Source organism: Grus americana, chromosome 1, assembly GCF_028858705.1.
Source record: "Grus americana isolate bGruAme1 chromosome 1, bGruAme1.mat, whole genome shotgun sequence".
Classification (NCBI taxonomy): domain Eukaryota; kingdom Metazoa; phylum Chordata; class Aves; order Gruiformes; family Gruidae; genus Grus; species Grus americana.
In genome coordinates, this window is record NC_072852.1 from 138,192,969 (window position 1) to 138,218,019 (window position 25,051).

Consider the following 25,051-nt stretch of genomic DNA (forward strand, 5'->3'; position numbering starts at 1 on the left):
ATTCAGGAATAGCATGTGTGTGGACTGTAATTCTTCTTGTACTATAAACCAAGGATATATATATATGTATGCACACACACATGCAAATATACATGCATAACACATTTTATTACCTTTCATACTTAGATGATCATATTTCATACAAAATTTCATTTCATATTCACATAATGGCAGTTTAATAATTTTTATTTTCTAACTGAAAAAATTAGCAAGTGTTTTCTCCAAAACCATTTGATTTACAAGTGGTTGATCTTTAATTTAGTCTTCAGTCTTGCGTCCATATATGAACATTCCTGTATATGGAGGACCAGGGCTGAGATAGCCTTACTGCAGTAGGCATTTGGTAGTAGCCTTAACACGACAAATTGTTAGAAAATATTATTAGAAAAAATGCTATTCAAACCTGCTTGGGCATATTTAGCCATAATTCACCAAAACACAATAAACTGCGATTTTGCTGGAGAGGTGACTCATCAAGGAATTTTGGAACGTGGCACAAGTCTAGCTCTTTTGCCCAGTGCTATTTGTTACTAAGATGCTTAAAATTTGCAGAATGGCCTACAGCTCTGTTTCCTCCTTCAATGCCACTGAGTTCACTACAATTTAAAAAAGTTCACCGAAACAGCTTTAATTCACACTATGAGCTCCACCTATGCTAGAGTGGAAAGCGAAGCTTCATAGGACACACTCTTCCACCACGTGCTTAAAATGAGTAAAAAGATGCTAATTTCACTAGGGCTAGTAGAAGTCTTGCCATGAACTACACTGAGATCAGGATTTCATTTACTGCATTGCTTACCACATAATGCATAACTAATTGTTATGTGCTGCGGAGATGTTTCAGTTGGACTTGATGATCTTAGAGGTCTTTTCCAGCTTTAAAGATTCTATGATTCTATGGAATCCAAAGTTACTTAAGTATATTTTTGATTTTTAAATAACACTTGTCTTTTGGCAGTCACTTTTACTTTGATATCTGTTCTTTAAACCACTTCTTGCAGGGAGAAAAATTATACTTCTCATTTTGATGACATTTTGGTATTAGTATAATTTTCTGCCAGTAATTCCATATTTTTGCAAATATGAAATTATGTACTCAAAATTCTTTCTTTTTCTGTGTCTGGAGACTGTCTATGTGGCTTTCAATTTATGGGCCATGTTGAATATGGAATACAACCATGTGCATATACAAACCATGTGTATTGAGTTTCTGCCTGATCTTCCAGTTTACTCTAGTTCTGGATTCTCTACCACTCTCAAGAAAAAAAAAAGAAAAAAAAACCCACCAAAAAACCACCAAACAACAAAACAAACAACTGAATATGAAACTTTAATGCAAGAACCAGTGATTTTGAAAGATATTGTAGCTGCATCAACAGCACATTCTGTACTTCAGGCACCAACCTAAAAATGAAAGCAGAATTGCAGTCGATTAAAGAGTAATCATTGGATTGCCCAGAAAATGCAGCCCCTCTTCAGTGCCTCTTCAAGGATTCATTGTTCAGCCCCAGATGCAGTGTGTTTTGACTTATTTGCAACTGCAAAAGAAAACAGGGAAATATCGCTGTTTGGTTTCTATCACTGTGCTCAGCTTTGATTACCTTGGAAGATAGGCTCTTATTCCAAGACACTTACAGTCTAAGATCAGATTTTGGCACCCTTGCTCGTCCTGAATAGCATTAGTCAGGGCTAAGCTGCTGCTCATTCAGGTCAGATAGATCAGAATTAGTCATCAACTGAGACAGTGGTAATTATGCAAACATAACCATAACAGTGATTCAAGCGTCTTTCCATGAGGCAGTGATGCAAATGTTTTTCTGCTGGTTTTATCTGTTTATCTGTACCTCACTTTTATATGAGTACCATAAAAACCCCTTTGGTTAAAAAAAAAAAAGGTGCTTTAAGAAGGAAACTGAATGAATGAAACCTTTTGGCACACGAAGGAGCAGGAGGGATTATGTACAGAAAGGATACCATGGAAGAAAGGCCCCTGTCCCAAACACGGTCCTGAGAAACAAACCCAAAACGTTGGCAGGTTTTTACTGGATTTTCAATAGATAAGCAGTGATTAGTCTGCCTTTTTAAAACGTCGTCTCCTGCCAGCCCCAAATCCCCTTCTCCTATTTCCAGTGCAGCATTCAGCCTGCGGGGTAGGTGGATGATGAGGTACACAGTTGTGATGTGGAAGGGATTCAAACAATGTGAATGAGATTTTGATCTTCTGGGACTTCTGTGATACAGAGTGAAAAGGAGGAAAGACAAACTGTTCTTCGTTTGCAGAAAAGGCTTTCAACTTTTCTCTGCTGTGTGGCTGTGGCTGAGGAGAGAGGAGGGGAGTTGTCTCCCTGCTTATATCAAATTGCCAGAGCTTTAATTTTGACCAGATGCACCATGCAATTATGGCAGCTGATGGACAGTTATAAATGAATTAGTCTTTGGCAAACTGAACTTTATTTCAAGTAAGATCAGCATCACAGAAGATACAGGAAAGCAAATTTTGTGACGGGGTCAGTGCATTTTTTAAATGCTCAGATTTCTTGGCAGAATAAAAGGACGCATTAGTCCAAAGAGGCAAAGAATCCTAATTTCTAAGCATACCTCTGGAACAGACGCCTTGCTGCTCTTCTCACAGAGCAAGCAGGACTAAATACCAACGGGCAGGCTGAACCTCGCCTCTGTTTGCTGAACTTTCCCTTTTGCTGCGGTTCATATTGGGGTAATAGGTAGCATTCCCGTCACTGCCACCGCGCTCCCCACGCTAATTGTCATGAAGTACAGCAGGCTGAAGCGCACTTGGTTCCCAAGGGCTACTAATGAGCCCTGAGCTCTCCTCACCCTTAATGAACCAAGGTTTGTTTGTGGGGGGTTCTCGTCCGTCCCTCCTTTTCCCTGGTCAGGGGAGGAGGCAAGAGTTCACACAACAGAACAATGACTTTACAGTGTAAAGGCGATGCAGCTGTGCCATCTGAAGCCGTCCTCAGTTATGAGCAACAAAGCTTAAATAGATTGTGCTGTGAAGAGGTACAGCTCCGCGAGTGTGAAGCATAGCTTTTGCTTCTGCTTCACTGACCCGTCTGCTCGCGGCAGCGACGGGCCCCTGACGGGAGCTTACGCAGGGAGAGCCGCGCAGGGCGACTCTTTCAAAACCACTCTCTGTAACGCCGAGTGCAGGAAAGGAAACAAAATGAAGTTTCAGTTGATCTCCGACGGGGGCGGCGGGTGGGTGTACTGCTGCGTTCTCCAGAAAATCCCATGCCCTCCGTTTAAAAGTCAGTGATTCTTAATCCACTTCAGGTGATTAATAAGGCCACTAAAGCAAGCGGTAGTTAGTAAGTTTTAGCAATAGAGAGTACTCACGCAAAAGTACACACAAACGCCTGAGCAAATCACCCATTTCACTATCTTACTCTCTTGAGGCTCTTCTTTTACTATAGGTCAGGATCATCACGAATTTGGGCTAAAGTACCGTTTATCATTTACTTCATCCACCTTCCTTTAGGCATTTCAGTTACAATGCTGTGTGATCCTCTGGCTATATTTATCGTTCTACAAATATATATATGATATATGTTTGTACATACGTGTACAAGTACATATGCACAAAAATGCAGGCACACATAAATAGTTGCATGTTCTTGAAATACATAGAAGTGTGTTAGTATATGGGAGATGTATATACTATATGTGAAAGTATCACATGCTTTCCTAGAAACAGTATTCCCTGTATATATTCAGATAGATATTGACACAAGTAAACACAGACATGTACTCTAAATGCTGTGCTACTGCTATAATAGCAAATTAAAATTTCAATCTGAGAAAATAACTCTGTTAATTGTAATAGCAATGAGAGTTGAGATTATGAGTTATAATACTCTGGGCTTATCCTTGCACAATGCTATACAAAGGTGAGGGTTTTTTAAAAAAGTTTTACGACTAGATTAGTGAAGCCAAAAGCAGCATCTGCAGAAGAAATCTAATTTTGCTGTAATAGGCTGTTTGAAGGTCATCATTTTGGGTTTTAATAATGCACAGAAACATGTGCTGTTTTCCTTGATCGCATGAGAGAGAAAGGGAAAGAGAAAGAAATTAGGAAGGAGCTTTTATTTTGCATTCTTAAGCGAACAGAGGCAAGAAAAAAAATAAAGCAGTCCAGTTTTAAATACCTTGATGTGTGCGTGTGCAGGTTCAAAACTTTAGATTGCTCTCCCGCCCGGCATGGTGGGTTGATAGCCCCGGGAGCAGCGGCGAAAGTTGACAACCCCCCACGGCTGACCCCTCATGTTCTCTCTCGCCTAATCGAATTTTACGTGTGTTTCCAGATAGCTGATCAGCTTCCCTGGATTTCGCTGACGCCACAGGAAAGCTTTGCCTGAAGATGGAAACACTGGAGTCGGAACTGACCTGCCCTATCTGTCTGGAGCTGTTTGAAGACCCGCTGCTGCTGCCTTGCGCTCACAGCCTCTGCTTCAACTGTGCGCACCGCATCCTGGTCTCCCACTGCGCCACCAACGAGCCGGTGGAGTCAATCACCGCCTTCCAGTGCCCGACCTGCCGCTATGTCATCACCCTCAGCCAGCGCGGTCTAGACGGGCTCAAGCGCAACGTCACCCTGCAGAACATCATCGACAGGTTTCAGAAAGCCTCGGTCAGCGGACCCAATTCCCCCAGCGAGACCCGCCGGGAGCGGGCGTTCGATAGCAACAGCATGTCGTCCTGCGAGAAGGTCCTCTGCCAGTTCTGCGACCAGGACCCTGCCCAGGAGGCGGTGAAAACCTGCGTTACCTGCGAGGTGTCCTACTGCGAGGAGTGCCTGAAAGCCACTCACCCCAACAAGAAGCCGTTCACCGGCCACCGTCTCATCGAGCCCATCCCGGACTCTCACATCAGGGGATTAATGTGCTTGGAGCACGAGGATGAGAAAGTGAACATGTACTGCGTGACCGACGACCACTTAATCTGTGCCTTGTGTAAACTGGTTGGGCGACACCGTGACCATCAGGTGGCGGCGTTAAGTGAGCGCTACGACAAGCTAAAGGTTAGTGCTACCTATCGGCCTTTCTAGTCAAGCAGCGTGTAGCTGGAACGGAAAGTCCCCTTCAGTTACATGCCGAATTCCTCGTTTGGGCAGGGGTTGGGAAAGGTAGCTGCACGGTCTCTAATCGGATGAGATACACGTACAGATCTATACGTGCATTTGCTCATCACCATTGAAAAGGTGTCCGATTTTGCTTAAGGAACGATTCCTCAGTTGTGCTTTACTTTCTCTATAGCTATCATAAGGAATATGCAGCATATAGTACTGTTCAGGTGAATTTTCTTATCTACCTACAACTTTATTCATGGAGCAGGCAAGGTTTAGTGCTGACTGCACATGCACAGGTGCTGACTGAAATGTCAGGCATTCTTTGCGTACGCTCTGCTGTTGATTATTTTTCATTTGGCTGCTTTCATTGTGAAAAGCCCTTTGCATCACCGCTAACAGGCAATGCATTTATCCATGCCGGGTTCAGGGATGCCAGCTGCCCATCCAGCCAGAGAAACCGAATGCCAGCTCTGCTCTTCCCGCGCTGCCTCCCACCCGGACTCGCAGGCGGCTCAGCCCTGGAAACAAAACAGAAATTGTTTCAGAGCTTCTTGTGGCATTCCCACGGTTCGGCGAGCTCCCGGCACATCTCCCGCCAGGTAGCCGGATGGCTCCGGCAGCCCGTGGCCCCACGCAGGACCCCCTGGGCAGGGTGGCACCGGGCAGCCAGGTCGCAGGGTGCTCTGGCGGCTCTCCAGGCTGCTGGCAGAGGCACAGCTCCCGCTGAATGGCGAGGCCACGGCGAGTGGCCTCCCATCCGCCTGGGCGTACGTTCCTCTCGTGCCCATTTCGGTGCTGCTTCGGAGCAAAGGCAGGAATTCGGCACCCCACGCTTCCCTCCACTCACTCCCTCCAGACGGGCTGCGTGTGCCTGTGCGTGGCTGGGGGGGTGATTTTTTAAAAGATGGATGGCAATCCAGAAATCACAAGTGTGGAGGGCAAAGGTGATCTGCCAGCCTTCCCACATGGAATTTCAGAGGTGGAGAAGGAAACTGAATTAATAGGTTTAACTAACGGAAAGGATTTTTCTTAAATACCTTCAGACAAAAATATGTGGCTGCACATGTCTCTGACAACTTTATGTGAGTGCCGGTAAAACCTGCGTATGCACACTGTGCGGATTTTGTGCCTCTGTGCATGGGCAAACATGGAGATCATATTCTGTGATTGTATCAACGTAATGAAAGATGCTTCTTTACCCGGACCTGACAGCTTCCTGTCATCCTTAAAGTATTTACTAAGGAGGAATTGTTATTTTTGCTTTCTGGACTGGTTTGTAATTTTAATAGGTAAGAGTTTGGCCATTGATAAAATGGGACATGGACTATAAAAGTGAGTAGGTGCATGAACTTACAGTGCTTTGCAATTATCCAGCAGGTTTATATCCTTAACAGGTGCTACTGTTTAGGAAGCTAACAGTGTATTGTTTATCAACTTTATATGAGTAGGGGTGCACTACTTAATTTGAAATACCTTCCACATTAAATACTGGATAAGCATGGTTTTGAGGATGTAAAAAAAAAAAAGTAAACATTTCCTAGTGTTGATGTATGCACATACAGCAAGTCTAGAAAGAAGACTTTAAAAGGCATGTCTCTTCTCTTGAGATCTTTGACTGAATATTGCAGATAGTTAGGTATTTTTGCATGATCTATGACTTTTCTGTGCAAAGATGCCTAAGCAAACTCTGAAAGGGTATCTCAGACGGGCAAGTAACATTCACATCAGATGTCACCTGGTCTGTTACTCAGATGTTACCCAGAAGCCTAACACGGCACTTTCCGCCAGCCTCCTTGACAAATAGTTCAAGTACTAATTTAATGGTTAGTGTAGGCCTGAGTCAAATAACTCTTTCCTTATAATGGCGAGTCCTAGCATTGTTTATAATATCTGTATGATTTTTCTGAGACGCAGACTTTCTTTGTACCCAAACCATCTAAAAGTAGTTTACACAGACAATTAATGGCCTGCATGAAATCCAGTTCCTATCCCCTGTGTCATGAAGCAGCCTATTTCACTTTGCTAATGCCAGCAATGACATCAGTCATACCAATTATGCCAGCGATTATGAGATGTTTGTAGTCTGCACCCAGGAACAGCAGGCTAGGTGGTTTCCATCCAGATCCAGCATCCGTTCTCTGTTCATAAGAACGTAATCTAAAAACTATGCCTTGCCTTTCCTCAGTGCCTCTTCCATCTCTGAAATTTGTGCTGGTTTATATATCAAACCAGCACAGAAAGAGATTTTCAGTTTAATAGATTGGGAATTATCCCTCAGAAATAAAGGAACGATACCTGTTCACAACAGTGTTTGGCAGTTGATGGGAAAGAATTTCAGGTCCATTTTCATGTTCGGGCCTTCTTCTTCATAAATGACGATATGACCTCTTCAGTCACTGGTCATGCTGCTAACGTAAATTTTAGGTGCGGCTTGCATATGGTCTTTGTTAACTTACAGATAGTGTGCACGTGCCATTGGCAAATTCAATGTTCAAGTGGATCTGAAAATCCCCACCTGACAAAAATGTGTTGTTCCTTGCTATATTGCGTCTGTGGGTTTTAAAATACATGGGGTTTGATAGATAGGCTACCCAAATCTTTAAAAAATATTCTGAAAGAATGAGCATGCGGTAGTATAGTGGATTCATTCAAAAAATGGGTGCTTAACTGTATCTTTAAAAAAGAAAAGCAAAACCGCTGCGACACTTTCTTTCTTGTGATTTTTCTTTTTAAATCGACACATCGTTGATGCTAACAACAGCAACTGGTGTTGCTCTGGGTGTCAAGCTATGCTAATTACTCGCATTCTTTTCCAGCAGTGTTACTAATTATTTAAGCAATATCTCACCCTTCATTAAGCATAGGACAAAAGATGCCATTACAATCTAGCTCCTTTTGTGGCAAAAAAGAAACCCCTTAATTAGGAGTTCTGTATACGTGTCCAACAGAGGCATCTACGCTGAAGTGTAACAGTCAATGTAATAGCAATTGTGGACATCTGAAAATGAGAAAGTGTTTTCCTTTGGCAGCTACGGCTCCAACCCTGAGAGGTGCTTTTCTTTCTCAACTTGCACTGGGGTGGAGGGGGTTGAGGGCACTTGTGTTCTTCCAGGAACGATCCTTTCTTCCTTGGTTACATGACCACATGATATATCTTCACGCTTATAGTTGTTTTAGTGTTTACACATGTGGTGTTGAGTTTGGGTTTTGTTTTTTTTAAGTAGATCATAGACAGATGCATATTAAAAATGAAAAACCATGTCCAAAACAGAGAACAGGAAATATCCTGGTGATATGCTGAATTTTTGAGGTGGTGGTTGAAATTGTGGTATAAATTAGAAATTATTTTTAGCTACATAAACAATGAGAGCTTTAGAAATAGAAGGTGCAAATGCTTATGCTTAGCCCACCATATTACCTCAAAGAAAATATTTATGGCTAATTACTTTTGATATTGATTCTTTGCTTTTTGTCTTGTTGCAATGGAAAGGAAAAGACAGTTGAAAAGTACATTCTTTTTTTTTTTGGAGAAAATTCATAAAGTTACCTTTGTTCTATAGATATATTTATACTCAAGAAAGTTATAAGAAAAATGAAAACATAAGATTTATTCTGAACAAGAGAGAGTATTTTGGGGAGAATTTACAAGGTGTGGATGGAAGGATATCACTCATTTAATATTAGCGAAGAAGAGGTGTAACAGAAGAGGAAGGTAGACGGTATACCGTATTTTTATATGGTGTAAAGCTAGCATAACTCCATTAAAACCAATTTTTTTACTCACCTTCATATTAACTGGGAATCTGGTTGCTGACACATATATTCTTGTCAAAAAATAATTTTAGCACAATTATTGTAGTGCTTAGTCAAGAAAGATCTTTTGTTGAATTGAACTGCTGTAGGTTAGCTGCGGTTCTCCATGTTTTTGTTTGAATCTTATTAGTGCTGACGTCTGTTGGGCATGTTTACGAAGGCAGGGCAGCCCTCTGAAAGGCGTTCAGCAATTCCAGGAACAAAAGGGAGCTTCTTGTTTGTGTGGTTTTCATCTAGTTTTAGTGACAGAATCCATACACATCTGTCTTTCCTACACTGCTGATTCAGAACGCAAGGGTTCAGTTTTCTATGGTGTGTCAATTCGACTACTCACAAATATTTTTTCGGTGGGAAGCAGCCATAAACTGTTTCCATGCAGGGAGAATTGCATTCGAATCTTATGAGCCTACTTTGACTTCGTAAAGGTAGGAGACTTTGTCAAGTCCGCAGCTTCTACAAATATAGTACAAAAATATGTCTGCTTCCCTGCTATGTGTATTATGAATTTAAAAACTTTTCGTATTTAAATGTCTTTGCAGAGATACTGGCAAAATATGAGCTGAAGCTTTCCAAATATTTTTATGTGGCATTATTTTGTAGTTGCAGCTAGATCATTATTGGTATACTGTAATACCATAAGAACTCAGCACTTACAAATCTATACTTTTACGAATGAGTTGAGTTGACAATCCGAGAATATTGATTTCTGGATTTATATATAAATATATTATGCACATACATGTAAATATGTGTCTATATACATTTTCTTCATTTTATGTGCATATTTGTAGTGCTTGTGTTAGTATATAAAGACAGTACTGCATATGTTTGTACGTATGCATAGGTAGACTAGTTTGTCTAGCATAGAAACGCATGTAATTTCTACCAGTATCTGTGGTGGGTTGACCTTGGCTGGAGGCCAGGTGCCCACCAAAGCCGCTCTATCACTCCTCTCCTCAGCTGGACAGGGGAGAGAAAATAAGATGGAACAAACCCTCATGAGTCAAGATAAAGGCAGTTTAATAAAGCAAAAGGCCGTGCACAGAGGCAAAGGAAAACCAAAAGACTGATTCTCTACTTCCCATCAGCAGGAGATGTCCGGCCAGTTCCCGGGAAGCAGGGCTTCAGTACATGTAGTGGTTCCTCTGGAAGACAAATGTCGTAAATAACAAATGCCCCCCTGGCCCGGCCCCTTCCTCCTGCTTTCCCTTAGCTCTTATTGCTGAGCAGACGCCATACGGTATGGAATGTCCCTTCGGTCAGTTTGGGCCAGCTGTCCTGGCTGTGTGCCCTCCCAGGGTCTCGCCCACCCCCAGCCCACTGGTGAGGGGGTGAATGTTGGAGAGAAGCCTTGGTGTGTGCCAGTGCTGCTCAGCAGTGGCCAAACCCTGGTGTGTTACCAACACCTTGCTGGCTGCCGATACACAGCACAGCGCTGTGAGGGCTGCTGTGGGGACAGCTGACTCCATCTCAGACAGACCCAATACACGTCTAATGTCATTAATACCTAGAATCTTGAATTTGAATGAATACATATATACCTATATTTAAAGTAAATATATACAGTTTCATATATATGTGTAGGTCAGTAAAAATATTTTGATCAGATATATATTTATATTAACCATGCATTAATCATTTTACTTGATATCCGTTTTTAATATTCCACGCATATATCTGTTTTTAGTAGCTGAATATTTTCATGTCTAAATTTATAGTTTCCCTGTATACCCTTAACTTTACTAACTTCCTATTTAATGGAAGCTATTTACACTAAAAAGAATCCAACAGATATGTAAAGACATAGTATGGCAGTGTTATAGTGATATGTGTTATTAAACATTTCGATAAGTGGCACTTTTCCTTACATTGTACTTAATAGACTCAGAGTGTAGAAAGTTATTTTCTATAGTGCCAGTTACGCAGGTTTAACATACAATTAAACTACTGTATCCAGCCTAACAAAATGCGGAACTCGTGGACTTTCATTATTATTAGATTGTTATTAGATTAGATGCAGCTTGATATAATTATTAGATTAGATACTGCTTGACAGATGTTTCAGTGTATTATTTTTTATGAAGTTAAAATGATGAATGGCCACATCTATTAGTATGCAATATTACCTGATATTACTTAACGCTGAAATAGATGCAGAAACGTAACTAACTGGCTGTGCTTGAGTATTTGCAAAGATCTAAAAATACTAAGTTTTTTCATGGAAGATGATTGATGTAGAAATGAACTATTTATTACAAAGGTTTACCAGCCGCACTTATTTTATTACGTTAATATATAAATACTAAGGCAGACTTTAGAACATACTCTCTTTAGTGTTGTCTGAAGTGGCTGTGTTTCCTCCAGCTGGTATTTCTTTGGTAGAGTTTAGAAGAATAACAGAACATGTCAATACAGTAATAACAACATTAGGTTTAGCCTAGTTTGAAGTTCCTTGTGTTTATGATGGTGGATAATGACCTATGACTTTACAAGAGTTATAAATAAAGTACTACTTATTTCCTTCAATTTTTAGTGGGAATGATGGTGTTGAAGGCATAATCTATTCAGGAAGAACAAGAGCATTAAATAAAATTGTAAACAGTACAGCATTATTATCTTTGTTCTCGTGACTCTGGTTTCCAGTGAAGCCAGACCAGGCATTCAGCAAAATGTATATTCATACTTTTCCATGGATCTGATCCAAACAGCTCAGATAATGGACTGTAAGTCCATATTCTAGCTTTGAATTTGCTTATTGTAATGACCTCCTGAATGGCCCTTCATTGCTTGTGTGTTTTTAGATAATAGGATGCTTGGGAGTTGGAGGTGGAGTATAATGCATGACAGATACTTCCTCAAAATGAGAATTTGTGTGTAAACAATAAATAATAAAACAGTAAAAATAAAGCAATAAAAATGGAAGTGAAGCAAATGATAGATGAAGTTAAGGGCAAATAATGAACTATTTCAGAACATCTAGTGGTGGGCATAAGTTCACCCTTTGTTTAGGAAATGTAGTGTCTGCCTAGCAGGGTAACAAAGATAGGGTTGGTAACAGGAAAAGCTACAAACGAGTGACCTTTCAAAGGCAGAGCATTTACGGGTTCTAGCATAACTGTATGTTTTCTTATAACTGATAAATAGAATGAGTAAGCTGATTCTTTTAGTGCTTTATTGAGGAGTGATAAAGCTATTTGGAGGAGTATGGCTAAAAACACTTACCATGGGTAGTAGGCTAAATCTCACACTTTTCAGTGGCATTGAGACATGTATGGAAGAGTATGAGTATGTATGTCTACACTTTAGGTATGTATATTCTGAAATTATTTCAAGGTATAACCTTATTTTAATGTGAATATTTAAAAAAATAATGTGACAGCAAATACATTTCAGGCGAAGGTGGTTAATAGTATGCTTTAAATAGGGAAAAAACCCACCCCAAAACCTGTATGTAAATATCTCCCAAATAAGAACTGCAGAACAGTCAATATTCAGATTTCTCTCAATCTTTCATTTAATATGTTAAATTACTCCATGAAGAGAAATCGAAATTACTTTATCTCTGCCCCATAATGACACACAATCATAGCAGCATGATTAAAGCATTTTAGTTCTTCATCTTATGTTGAATAATTTTCATGACCTATTATATTTTTTTTCATATTGTCTGATCTTAAAACACAAATCTAGCAACAATTCAAGTACACTACTTTCCATTTCAGGCTTTACAAGCGTACATCTACTATGATTTCCTTTGGCCCTCTTTTTTCAGTAAAAGGTACACTGACTAGCAAAATGATAGTACTCGTGTGTATCCTCAGCACTGTGAACCTATACGTAGGGGTTCGTAGCAGTCAGATACGGTGCCTAACTTTGAAAGCCTGAACAGTCCACGGAGAGGGAAGCTCCTCCAGAATGTCACGGGCTGGAAAGCTGTGTTGGGTTGCTAAAGCACACTTTGGACTCAAAGCCTAATATGGGTGGTAAGACTGTGTTCCCTCTTTCTGCCATCTGTATTTACCTCTCCCCAAAACCAGCCATCCGGCCCCGTCTCCCTTGGCATCCCTTGATCCTCCATGCAGGAAGCCTTTTCTTTTGCTGGGAAGGACCTTGTTGCCCCGAGTACGTGGGGCGAGGGGATTCCTGCCCTTCACAGCTTTCACGTCTTATTTATAATGCGCTCTTGCAAATCAGGCAGAGCGTGATCTCTGTTTTCCGGTTATCTAAAGTCAGTAAAAAATGAAGGAGGTGCAAAGAAAATGCAAAATTAGATGATTTTATCATATTGTGACTATATTGAGTTATTCCTAGATCTTCTGTAAATGCTTACTTAAGCAAGTCTCACCCTTTTACAGTATAAATGCTTACTTGAAAGTGCATTGTCTTCAGTAAAATGCTTAGAACATGTTGGGTAGCTGATAAGTAATAGATATCACTGGTTTTCTTGGTGATGTGCCTTGATGGTGCCAGCAGGATTGCCTTATCTTTTTTAATTTCTGCAGGCTGGAGCGGAAATATCACTTGTTTTACAAACTTCTCCTTTGTGTGGGGTGTTGGTCCTATGCAATATCCCGGTTTATGACTGCGGAAGGGGAGCACCTGCAGGGTTGTTTTAATGCCTCAGACAAAAGCGCTCAAGGGACTGGAGCTCTGGGCTGCCTCTGTACCTTACAAGTTCCCTCCATGAGGGCTTACCAACCTGCTTTCGGCGGTCCCAGCTGCCAAGATGTGAGACTTTGTCATAGCTAGAATTGCACTGCAGAATTTAGAAAAATCTGTGCCACCTGCTAGCCCTTGTGTGTTTGCTCATATACCTTGTCTCCTCTGAAAGAGCTCCATGAGATTCTGAGCACTGAAAACTGGAAAGGAAGAAGAAGGGACAAGCAATGAGTCCATAGTCAGGGGCGCGGTTCTGTAGAATTATTTCCCCATCCATCTCAATTATGACACTATTGCACTTCCAGAATTTTTGGGCTATTGACATGTTTGTATTGAATGCATGCTCAAAGTTGCATTGGTTTGACTTTGAAAGCAGCAGGGTTTGGTGGTTTGGGTTTTTTTCCATGCTCGCAACATTTGCATTTTTGGAGAAATGAAAATTTCCTGCCAAAATGTAATCTCAGTCTTCTCTTTTGAAACTTTGCAGTTTTAGCTTCCTTACAGTGTGTTGGCCATAAAAACATAAAGTAGCATTATGATCCTATAATTACATTTTACAGTATGCGAGGGATCAAATTCAGCACAGATGACAAATGTAACCGGAGTGTCTATGGCTAGCATTTTCCCTTGCGATTTATCTGTTCAATTAGTTGTGATATTGAGAATTATCTTCTAAACTACAACAGACCCCTCATCTATAGCATTTTAGTGGCCTGCAGAACATTTGCTTCAGAAACCAAATGCTGAAAGTTTGAAAAGGCAAGGATATTTTAGTGGAGTAATATACAATATACAACTTCATATCTATACAGAAGTTGAGGAATTTTTAAGGAAAAAAAGGAAACCTCTGTGGGCATTTGTGACTTTGGAATAGATGGTATTCCACTGTACCATCATCTCTGCCAACCGCATCTGTAAAACAGTATAGAAATAATTTTACTTAATTTTACTATAGTAATTCCCAAAGGCTCAATTCAAAAAAAAGTCCTGTAATATAAGATCTTGTACAAGTACATGAGATGTAACCCAAGCTTCAGGGAATATTCATTCAACTATGCTTAGAAAAAAATACAAAAGCAAACATGATGGGTACGTGGAAATTTTGTATGGTCACAGTAATATTCAGGTGAGCTGTTGGCATCATGTAATGGTAAGATTAAACAAGAAAAAAAGTTTAAAATTAATATTGGCTAGTTCCACTAGTCAGCAGAGGCACTAGTATTTCATTTCTTATAATTATTCTGGTTTGAAATACAATAGCCTCACTCCCCCTTGTCACTGCACTGAAAGGCCTGGATTCTTGTGCCCTTCATTTAGGAGAAGAGGTCTCAGTGCAACTCCTGGCTCTGTAGGTCCCTTTTATGGGCCAGTCTGATAAATTCATTCCGATGTCCACACTGATGTTAGTGCACTGTTATAACAGTACTCTCTATTGACTGTAAACTTACGCTCCCTAATTTGAAGAAAGAATTGAAATATGAGAGATTCCAAAATATTCTATATAAGAGTTTCATCTTCTATTTCTTAATGAAATTATGGTTTTGATATCACATTCTTTTCCCAAGGGGTATCCTAAATAAAATGAAAATAAAAACCTGGTACAAGAAGAAATTTTCCTTGTAACATGCTACAGTTTATATAAATTACAATAAAATATTAATAAAATGTGAGGTCTTTTCTTAAAAAGCTAAAAAGTACAAAGGGGCCTTTTCAGTGCCATTACTTCCTAGTGCCGTACTGCATGAATTATTTCTTACACCATTACTTACCTTAGGCTCACCAGTTTGGGGTGATAAATCATTGTTAATACCAGGACAGATGAAGATGGGAGCAGCAATCTGCTGTTAGGCTGAGCAAGATGGGGACGGAGCTTTTGGGTCCCAGGACTAATATCAGGATGGGATTGTTGATATACCTCTTGATTAGGGGTATGCCTAAAATCATAAGCCACCCCAGCATTTTTTTTTTCCTGCATTGTTTCCTGCAATGCCACTTGTAATTCACACATTTTGAAATAGGTACTTTAAAGGTATTAAACTTCTATTTTTTTCCCCTCAGAAGATAAACACTAACCTGTTCAGCTACAAATAAGCTGGAACATCTCTGATGGAACATAGTACTGGAAGATTTCTCAGCACGCCTAGACTGTCAGAGCTGTAGGAAGCAATGGCTAATCGGGTCTGGGAAATCTTTTCAAGATTTGAAGCAGGTGAAGGAAAAAATGAAAAAAGTGCTTCCCTGATGAAAATAATCCCTTTTTTCTCTTTTCTTTAAAAGTATCCACAAACATATATGCAAACCAAACTTAAGACTTGCCACAAACAAAACTTAAGACTTGCCAAAGTCTCCTGTTTTCCCCATGCAGTTTATAGTGAGATTTCTTGCTACCTCTGAATAACAATGTCAATTCAAGCTTGTAATATGTTTGAATGTCAGAGCTTTCCGTATCTAAGTCTAGCTGATACGTAAAATTAGTGAAAAGTAAAAAAAAAAAAAAAAAGATATCCTCTTTCATTAACTACTAGAGAAACAAAAACATCCTGTGACAAAGTGAGAGAGAAGAACCTGAGTTGCTGATTATATAGATTGATGTTCTATTGGTAAGCACCCCGTGCTTTACTAAGACCGGCTGGCGGTTGCTGCAGGTTCCCGTGTTAAGTATGGTCCCCACGGAAACCCAGCTCTGCGCTTCTGGAGGCAGGCTGGCTATTTTGAAATGTGAGGCTGTGCACCCAAGTTTCGTTTTTTGCTGTGATGCAGTCAAACTTTAAAAGAGATTAAAGATGGGCAGCTGCTCACAACATATGTGTCTCGTGGTAGAAGCATTAAGCAGACTCGTTAGGCTGTAGCTAATGACAGTGTGTGCAAATTTTATCCCTAGCTTAAGCCAGTAGCATATGGAGAATATAACTCATTCAAACTGAATTCAAGCATTATCTATCTTAATAATAAATTACTAAAGAGAAGAAAACATCTTGATCAGTGTATGGATGAGGGTTCATCTGAGTAGGTATTTAAAATGTTTTATTTGTAGCTCAAAGACTCTAAACGCATACATGCAAGAAATCCCTTCAAAAGAATAATTGAAAGAACTATTAAAATATTAAAAATAATATTTGACCGACATCATCAGTTTTAAATAAATTAAAATTTGTCAAGGCAAAACCAGATGTTTTCTATGCCTTTCCCAATATACCGAACCTGACTATATTCTGTAAACTATAAAAGGGGAAAAAGTATATGTGCAGATATGCAAGAGATTGGTAGAGGTGACTGCTTGGGAGAGAAAGCCCCTGTGTTTTTCCAGTAGTCATGGACCTGCTGGTCGCTGTATGGTCTTTCCTATGGTTCCTGCTTCCCCCGTGTACGCAGATGCTGGGGGCTGCTGGGGCAGTGGGTCACCCCAGGATGGCCCTACCAACGCTGGGGCTCTCCCGTGGCACAGGGTCTTCTTCAGCTCGGTGGGAGTGAGTGGCACTTGCTTTCCTGTGAGTAAGTGCTTGCTGCTGGAAGGCTAGCACTGGGGGTTAAAATTCTTCGGTACATTGGAAACACTGCCATGTGAGGGAGCTCCTGCACTGAGGCCCTTTTTCATCCCAAGGGGTGATAGGTGCCCACTTACCGAAAGGACCCACTCGAGATGCCTGGTGAGGTTATGCAAACTCTGGGTGATTTTATATGACGATGCAATCTTTTCTTTCATGTGCCTTAACTATGGGCAGGCATTGTTCTCTCCCCTGCGTTTGATTACTACTTTCCATTTAAAAAATATGCTGCAGCTTGAGGGGGAGGGGGCATTGTATTAGACATACAATAATGTTTTCACCCTCTTTTGAGCATTTCTTATGATCACTCTTGAGGAAAAAGTGACCTTTCCATTCAGATCCACCAATTAGAGCAGCAACCATGAAGCCTTTCTGTGGTTTTTACGTTGTCTTTCCCTCTGCTGAATTAGCCTTCTTTTCAGACTTGGTAGACACGTGCTCCAGCTCTCCTGAAATTCCAATGCACTGAAATTCTCATGCAGGCAGGACGCTATGAATTACTGTAGTTCTTTTTGGGTAAGAATATTATCAGAGGAACCTTTTTTTACCCCTTTAATTTACTTGATTACTTCCAGCTTTGTCCATATTTATACAAATTGAAAACCTTTGTCTGAACATGTAGTGAATTACTCTAAGTAATAACACCTCTTTAGATTAATAATTTTCTTGTAATGTCTTTTGCTAAAAGAGGCTGGGTAAAGAGAGCGATAAGCTAATAAAACATTTTTCTGAACACTTGAAAAGCATTTAAATGAAGTCTGAATTTTGAGCAGTTTTAAATGGGTCCTTGCTTTACCTAAATCCGTTTGCACATACTTACTGGAAAGCAATGTAATTTTTCCGTCAAATAAATCACTACTACTCTTTAGGAAAAATCAAACAAACAAACAAACAAGCAACCAAACCCGATTTGGAGTTCTGCTTTTAAATCTCTTAGTGCTTAATTTCAGCACTGTTAAAGTCAGTGAAGGCTTGAGATTTTAATAAATTAAGAAGCTATTTTAGTCTAATTGTTGCCTCTATTGTGTGCAGAGTTGAGTGTTTGCAGTATAGGGGTACAAGTAAATTGTTGGGTTACAGGTAAATGATTGTCGCAAGTTACAAATTCAGATGTGGGAGAGCTTATTTTGTAATGACTCTGCTTATAGTTAGCAATGAAACTGTCACTCCAAGGAAGAAAACAACAGAAAAGTAAAGGGGAGGATGCTTGGGTTTTACTTTTTTTTTTTTCCCCTCCCCTATTCTAAGCATGGTAGGGATCCCAGTTCACCCTGAAGTTCAAGACCAGAGTGCCTCATTGAATGACTGCTGCCTGCAGAATGGGCTCCGGATCTGCTGTCACATGTTTTCCTTGGAGGAACTCGTTTCCTTCCTGAGGAGGTCTGCAAGGTCAGGCAAATATCCGATCTTGGAAGCTGCCTGTCTCAGGGCTCTCTCTCTGAGTCAGTATTTCTACAGAGAAATTCATAGGGAAAGTCCTTCAGAAACTCTGGAGTGTAGCTAAGTGCTCTCAGTAATGGGAAGCCATTTTAAACTGGGCATGCCGGATAGAAGAGAGTGTTTTGAAGCTTTGGGGGTTTGTTCTTTTATACATATATACATAATTTCAGTATTCTTGCTTAAGAGTCAGAATTCAAGTAATTGGTTTCTAGTGCTGTGAAGCAGTAACAGCTCCGTAGCGTGAGTAAAAGGCCTCCTGTCCAGTCTTAAAAATTTGGCCCTATTACTACTTTGGCTTTATATTATGTTTGCAGTATATACCAAATTCTGGCCTCAGGCACACCAGCAGAATCCCACATTGCTTCAGCAAATATTATTGGATTTTTTTATTATTCTCACTTACTAATTATTTATTTATTAGGTACTTATTATTGACTATTTGGGGTTTTTCTTATTTATACTGTTAGCACTGAGAGTACATTATGGGATCGCTGAACTGATTTAACAAGCCCGCTGCTGCCAAAAAATGGTTCATCCTGTTACATCGTTCTCCCTGTCTTCTCTGCACGCTACTGTCATCCCGCTGAAGCATCTCCGGCACTTGCGTGACCCTTTGCTGAGCTAATTCCCTGCCTTCTCTGCTGGCAGCGAGCAGCCGCGGCAATGCCGTGGTGCAGGCATGCCTGAGGTGGGACCACTGAGTCTGCTCCATTTTCTCCCTCCGTAGGCAACCAGCCGTCTTCACTGACTGCACAGGTGAACTCTAGGAAGACTGCCGTGCTAGATGCTGATAGTAGATGCACAAGTCAGGTGCCTAAAATACAATTTCCCAGCAGTCAAATCAGTTTAATGGCTGGTTTCTGTGGGTCAACCATTATCCCCGTCCTGTAGCAGTGCATCCCGTCCTCCACCTCAGTACCTGTGCCATGCCTGTCCAATCCCACCTTGAGCTATGCCAGCTCTCAAGGCCGGTAAAAAAAACAACTGCGCATAGTAAGTGAATAATTTTCTGGATGTGTAGCAAGTTGAAATGACTCAGTGATGGGTCGGACTTACTTTGGTTCTGGCACAAAGTGAAAATGAGGATCTTACAGAATAGGACAGGGAGGAAAGTGATTGAATGGACTTTAAATATTATCCTAAGCAAGGAGGAGCAATTCCGCCTATAGCCCTTAACTGTGTACAGAAAGGGGATATAGCAACTTCTCCAGCTCTGTTAAGGGTTGTTGTCTTTATTACCAGAGACTGCTGTTAAGATGTACAAATGTGACTCTTAACATTGAGTCAACCTTTCAGAATTCGAGGAAAGATGAAAAAAGAAAGCTTGCTTTTCCTTGTGCCATTAAGTGGCCAAAAAGTACTTTTGCCAATAAAAACAACTGTATTGATAAACAAAGCCAAATAAACTACAGAGGTACAGAAGTGGTGCTATAACTATCCCTATACAAAGACTTTTCTCAGTACAAAAACTCCCTGCAGAAGTTACACCCCTCACATGATGTTAGCACTCTGGCAAAAGCTTCTAACGTTGCTTCGAATGTGAAGCTGCAGCTTTTGTTGGGAATAGTGGTAAGAGAACAAATTTGACCTTCGGAGGTTTTTACCCCCCTGCTATGAATTTTGCCCTATGATTAGGCTTCATGTCACCCCCTAGTATGTACTTAGAACTTACCTTAAGTCCTCCAGACAGTTCCAAAAAATTGAGCAAATATTTCACAAATCTGGCTTAAAGTTTGAGCTTGGAAGCAATCACAGAAGTCATTTGGTTTAGATTTCCTTGAGAACCCTTACTAAATTTTTAGTAGGGATATAACTTTTCTACTTTGGGAAAAGTTTAACCATGAAAAATATGGACAAAACTGAGGATTTGTTATTTTTGTATTTATTTTGATTTATACACGTGACTTTTGAAGTAGTCCTGGAATATTCCTTAAAATATAGTGGAAAGGATCTGTCTGGTAATTCCCTTTTAACCACAAACCAGCAGGACTTCAATAACTGAGCTGCAACGGGTGTAGATATATCTGATTTTTAAGAAGTCCTGTCAGACCCTTCCCACTTTCTCACAGACTGCAGGACCAAATGGGCTTGGGAGTCACGCTCACTAAAGCAGGGCTATTCTAAACTAAATAAAGAGCAAATTCCGAAACACATCAGAGTTAATTTGCCATTGTTTTCACCATAAACCATAATGAATCCTCATCAAATGAATGCAGCTGCTATGGTGCTGTATCCAAAATAATGTAATTAAATTGCTGCTTGGGGAATTTTAGAATATAAATTTGGCAGAGATGCATTACTGGCAATTTGACAGCAAAGCATTTATAATCTTATCCAGAGAGGTGATCCTGTGTTCTGTCATTCTAAGAACAGAGAGAGAAGAAACAGAACCAGGATGACAAATGGCCAGACCGAAATCTGAAACAAGAAACCACAAGAACTTAAGGCTAATCCAAGCCGTGCTGGAAAGCCTATGGGGAAGGCAAGGGGAGGACAGGAGGAGAAACCTTGGATGGGTTACGTTAGAGAAATTCTCCACTGTGCTCTGCAGTGACAAGGTCAACGAGGAAAGAGGGTTCACCAACGGGAGCCTGCAGGAGCCACAGCTTTGCCACCGTCAGGGTAAGAAGAGTCTCAACTCCAAAGCAGATGAGCAGACTCAGCCTCCTGCCCGCTCCCCTACTAAAGCATCCCCCCCCCGTGCTGTCAGTGGATGTGTGGATGCTTGATCATAACTTCAGCAGCCTCATCGGGGGAAAGCAGCGGTGTTGGGCAGCTTGGATGGATTCCCCTGGAGCTGCCAGGACCCAGGCTGGCACGTGAGGATACAACATACAACTCAAGCATCTGTAAAAACTTGTGTGATGAATGTGTGCTGAACACACCAACATTGCCTTTGCTTGGGCTGTTCAAGATCAAACAAGCAGTCATTAAAGTGCCAAGAGTTACGATGAAGTGACTACTACAACAGTTGTCTTGGTTACAAAACGGTAGAACTTAAACCAGTGTCATCCTGTCTCATCAGAAAGCAGGTTTTATTTCTAATTTGTGTTAAAAGTGACCCCATATTAAATTTCAATTTCAGGAGGAAGGAACTTGCACTGGGCCAAATCTGAGCCTTTAAATGTTTATGTTTAATAAGCCTTACTATGCCCGTTCTAATTAAGCATATATGAAATATTGCAGCTCAGGCCATGCTTTAGTTTAACAGCTATGTTTCTGTTCCTTTATATGCTAAGCAAAACTCCTGGGATCGTTTCCAGTATGAATATTCAGTATTATGGCTTCAGAATTGGATATCCATGAATATTTAACATTACATGTTCCCAAAGGAGTTACCTAACACTTTAGCTTAGGGACAGTTGATCAGATGAAGCCAAAAAAGTCCTTCACATTATCTTCAAAGTCCTTCACATTATCTTCTCTTTGTAAATTTTTTTTTATTCCTTAGTGCATAGCAGTTGCTGACAAAGTTGCAGAAGCAGCAGCTGACAGTAGTGCCAGCAGAAGTAATTGAAAGGCGGGGGGGGGGAGAGGATAATTTCAGGTTTTTGATTAAAAAAAAAAAAAAATCGTTTGCTAAAGAAAGACAAGTGTAGAGATCAAATGTTGAGATTAGAGACTAACATGTTCAACAGTAAAGTTCATAGAACGTCTTTGATGTGGAAAGAACATTAAAAATTACTAAGAGTAAAGAGTTCTGAGGTAGGTGGGAATCCCTATTTTTTTATATATACATATATACTTAGCGAAAACCTCTATTTTTTGAGGTTGATATTCTTTCTACCCTAAGATTTAAAATAAGAAGACAAAATGAGCCTGCTGTATCCTTCTGTTGCTCAGCATTGGCCAGTAAACATTCTTTTGGATGGGAACAAAAAATAGTTATTAGAGCTAATGTTTGGCCTCAAGGTAAATGTTCCAGCAACATAAATCTACTCTAGCAACAGACTGATGTCTCCTGAATTTGAACTGCCAGGAGGGGAAGCAAAAAGAGAAATAGGCAGGGTGGGATTTGTAGGTCAGTCACAGATTTCACGTACTTCATTTGTTTATGTAGCTTTGCAAACCCAAAGCTGTCTGAGATTTAGAAAAACAAATATTCCTGTCTTCTCAGAGGTTTGCCAAACGACAGAGTGCTGGCAATCTTAGCGAGAGGCTGAAATCATTTATTGCCATGTTGTTTCAGCTCACAATAGGCTTTACAGTTATCCTGGATTGCATATGTAGTACCTTCAGCATTGCTGAAGGCAATCAGGTACCTCTGTCCCCTGCCATACCAACAAAATGTTGTAGCAGTTGCTTAACAGCTCCACTGTGATATTTTTTTTAGCATTACTGGATGATGACTTTGAGTTTGGCCTGTCTGGTCAGGTTAATTTGCTGCTGTAAAGTTCTGCAAAGTCACTGAGAAAATGCTGGCATAATCTCGAGCTTATTCGAAGGATCAGACTGGCCTTATCCTGCAATTTAATCAGTAGAGCTGGGTAACGTTTTTAGTGACTGCAACTACATCACAAATGGGTTTTGATCCTAAAGCTGTTTCCACTTTTCAGCAGAACTGCAGTGCACGGCCTCGATGCTCATGCCGCTGCTGAAACAGCTTTAACAGCAGAGATGTCACTGGTCATGTTTGCCCTCCTGGCTGGACGTCCTAGAGCCCGGAGGTTCTCTTAGAAAAGTGGGAACTCCAGGTCAAGTTTGTTCTTCCCCAGTCCAGGGTGGGGCCAGGACCAAAGAGAGAGACACAGCCGCTTTTTTTGCTTCCAGTATTTCAGTTTGGCTGCTGACCCAGAAAAATCAATTACAGTCACAGCCTCACGTAGTGCAGAATAAGGTAATATTCAGTATGACAGTGGTTATGTCTGGCCTATGTGGAGCTAAGGCACCTGCGGAGGCTGCTTTCCAGGTGCTGCCTTATTTATCCCTTTATGTCCCTTTACGTTCTCCAAAGGAATCCTGGTTTCTGTGCAGGTTTATTTAAAATAGAGATGCAGTACGGTAAAAGGATACCAACTTTTTTTTGGCACAATAATTCTACAGGCTGGTCTTAGATGAAGTTCAGCTAATTTATATACTAACAATAGTGAGCTGATATTTCCTCTGATACTGAGACTTGGCAGAGAGAACCAGAAGGAAGTGTTTCAATCCAATATATAAGAGAACAGCAAAAGGGAAAAAAGAGACTTCCTCTTTATTATGTGAAGAGAATAATATATTACAAATAATTTCCACCCATTAAAATGCCCTTTTGTTCTTATAGCCTGGTTTGGGATATGTGGTCAGTCCAGTTTTGATCATTGCAATATCTTTGCAACATCCCATCTTTGCTTCTTCATAGCTATAGCTTGCCTTTGCACGTGTTTCATCTGATGTCGAGTGCTTACATTCAAAGATCATTAACCAGAACACTTATTACTAAAGAGTAGTGGCCAAAATTTGGGCTATTCTGGCCCAGCTGTTGTGGCTGGATTTTTGTGGTCCTCAAATCCAGTAATTTCTGGATACCTTCATCTTTAATCAACTGACCGGCTGTAATTTAGTGAGAGCACTAGTGGGCCAAGTTGTCTGAACAAGGATCTTTAAATCAGCTTTCTGTAGTTTTGCAAATCCCAGGGTTAAATCCCAGGTTGAGAGGCTTCCCACAGAGTTTGAAGAAAAATCTTTGTGCCGTGCTATCAGCTTTTTTGGTGTTTGCATGAGTGAGCATTCTGATTACTGAGTAGTATATTTTTGCATTACAAATGAATAGCTAGAGGAGAAAGAAGGAAAGATTTTACACTGTTCTTTTTTGTACACCACCAGCAACACAGCAGTGTTTCATTTGATCTTGCAGGGGAGGTTTTCCTCACTGAAGCACGTGGCTTCTGTGGCCCGTTTTGTCCTACCAGCATTAGAAAACTGTCTGTTACCAACTCGTCCCCGAAAGCGCTATTTCAGCCTCAAAGTGTTGAGGGGCTTCTCTTGTTTGCGAGCCACAGAGTGTAGAAGAGCTGAATGTCTCAAAGGCTTTTCCATTGGAGGCATGCCGCAGAGCCTGATGCGTGTCTGATTCGGAAACCCTGGGGCAGCGTGCAGTTTAACAGCGGAAGGGACGAGGAGAGACGCTGCCAAGTCCTGTGGAACCCAACACCACATTTCCCAATGTGGCGGAGAAGGAGAGAAAGATTTCTGCTGCCAAGGTTTTCAAAACAATCAAGAAATGGCAGTAAGTTCCGTGATGCCTTGGGAAAGGGCTGATTTCCAACCGCTGATTTTTGATAGCTTTAGGACATAGTCAAGCGATAAATGCCAAAAGAGTGCTGCTGTCTTCTGCGCTTTCACATTGATTGCAGCTAAAATCTGGAAGCCTGGAGGCTTGGTTAACAGCCTATGGAGTGCAATCCTGGGGATTAAAATTATCCAAATAATAAGCAATATGGAAAAAAGTTGTGTTCCTGATTTGTTCAAATTTTTGGTTGATTTCTCTTCATTAAAACTAACTGCTATCATAATGAACCACTCCTTC

At 40.7% G+C, this 25,051-nt stretch overlaps 1 protein-coding gene across 7 annotated transcripts in view; it reads left to right on the forward strand.

Moving 5' to 3' along the window:
• MID1 (midline 1) overlaps nucleotides 1-25,051 on the forward strand; it is a 272,856-nt gene that overhangs the window by 145,948 nt on the left and 101,857 nt on the right. For all 7 annotated transcript variants that reach the window (XR_008579693.1, XR_008579697.1, XM_054846079.1 and 4 more), the window contains exon 2: nucleotides 4,323-5,038. Coding sequence is in view for 5 of the 7 variants with exons in the window: in XM_054846079.1 (XP_054702054.1) it covers nucleotides 4,379-5,038 (660 nt within the window). In the remaining 2 variants the exon portion in view is untranslated. The remainder of the gene's footprint in view (nucleotides 1-4,322; nucleotides 5,039-25,051) is intronic.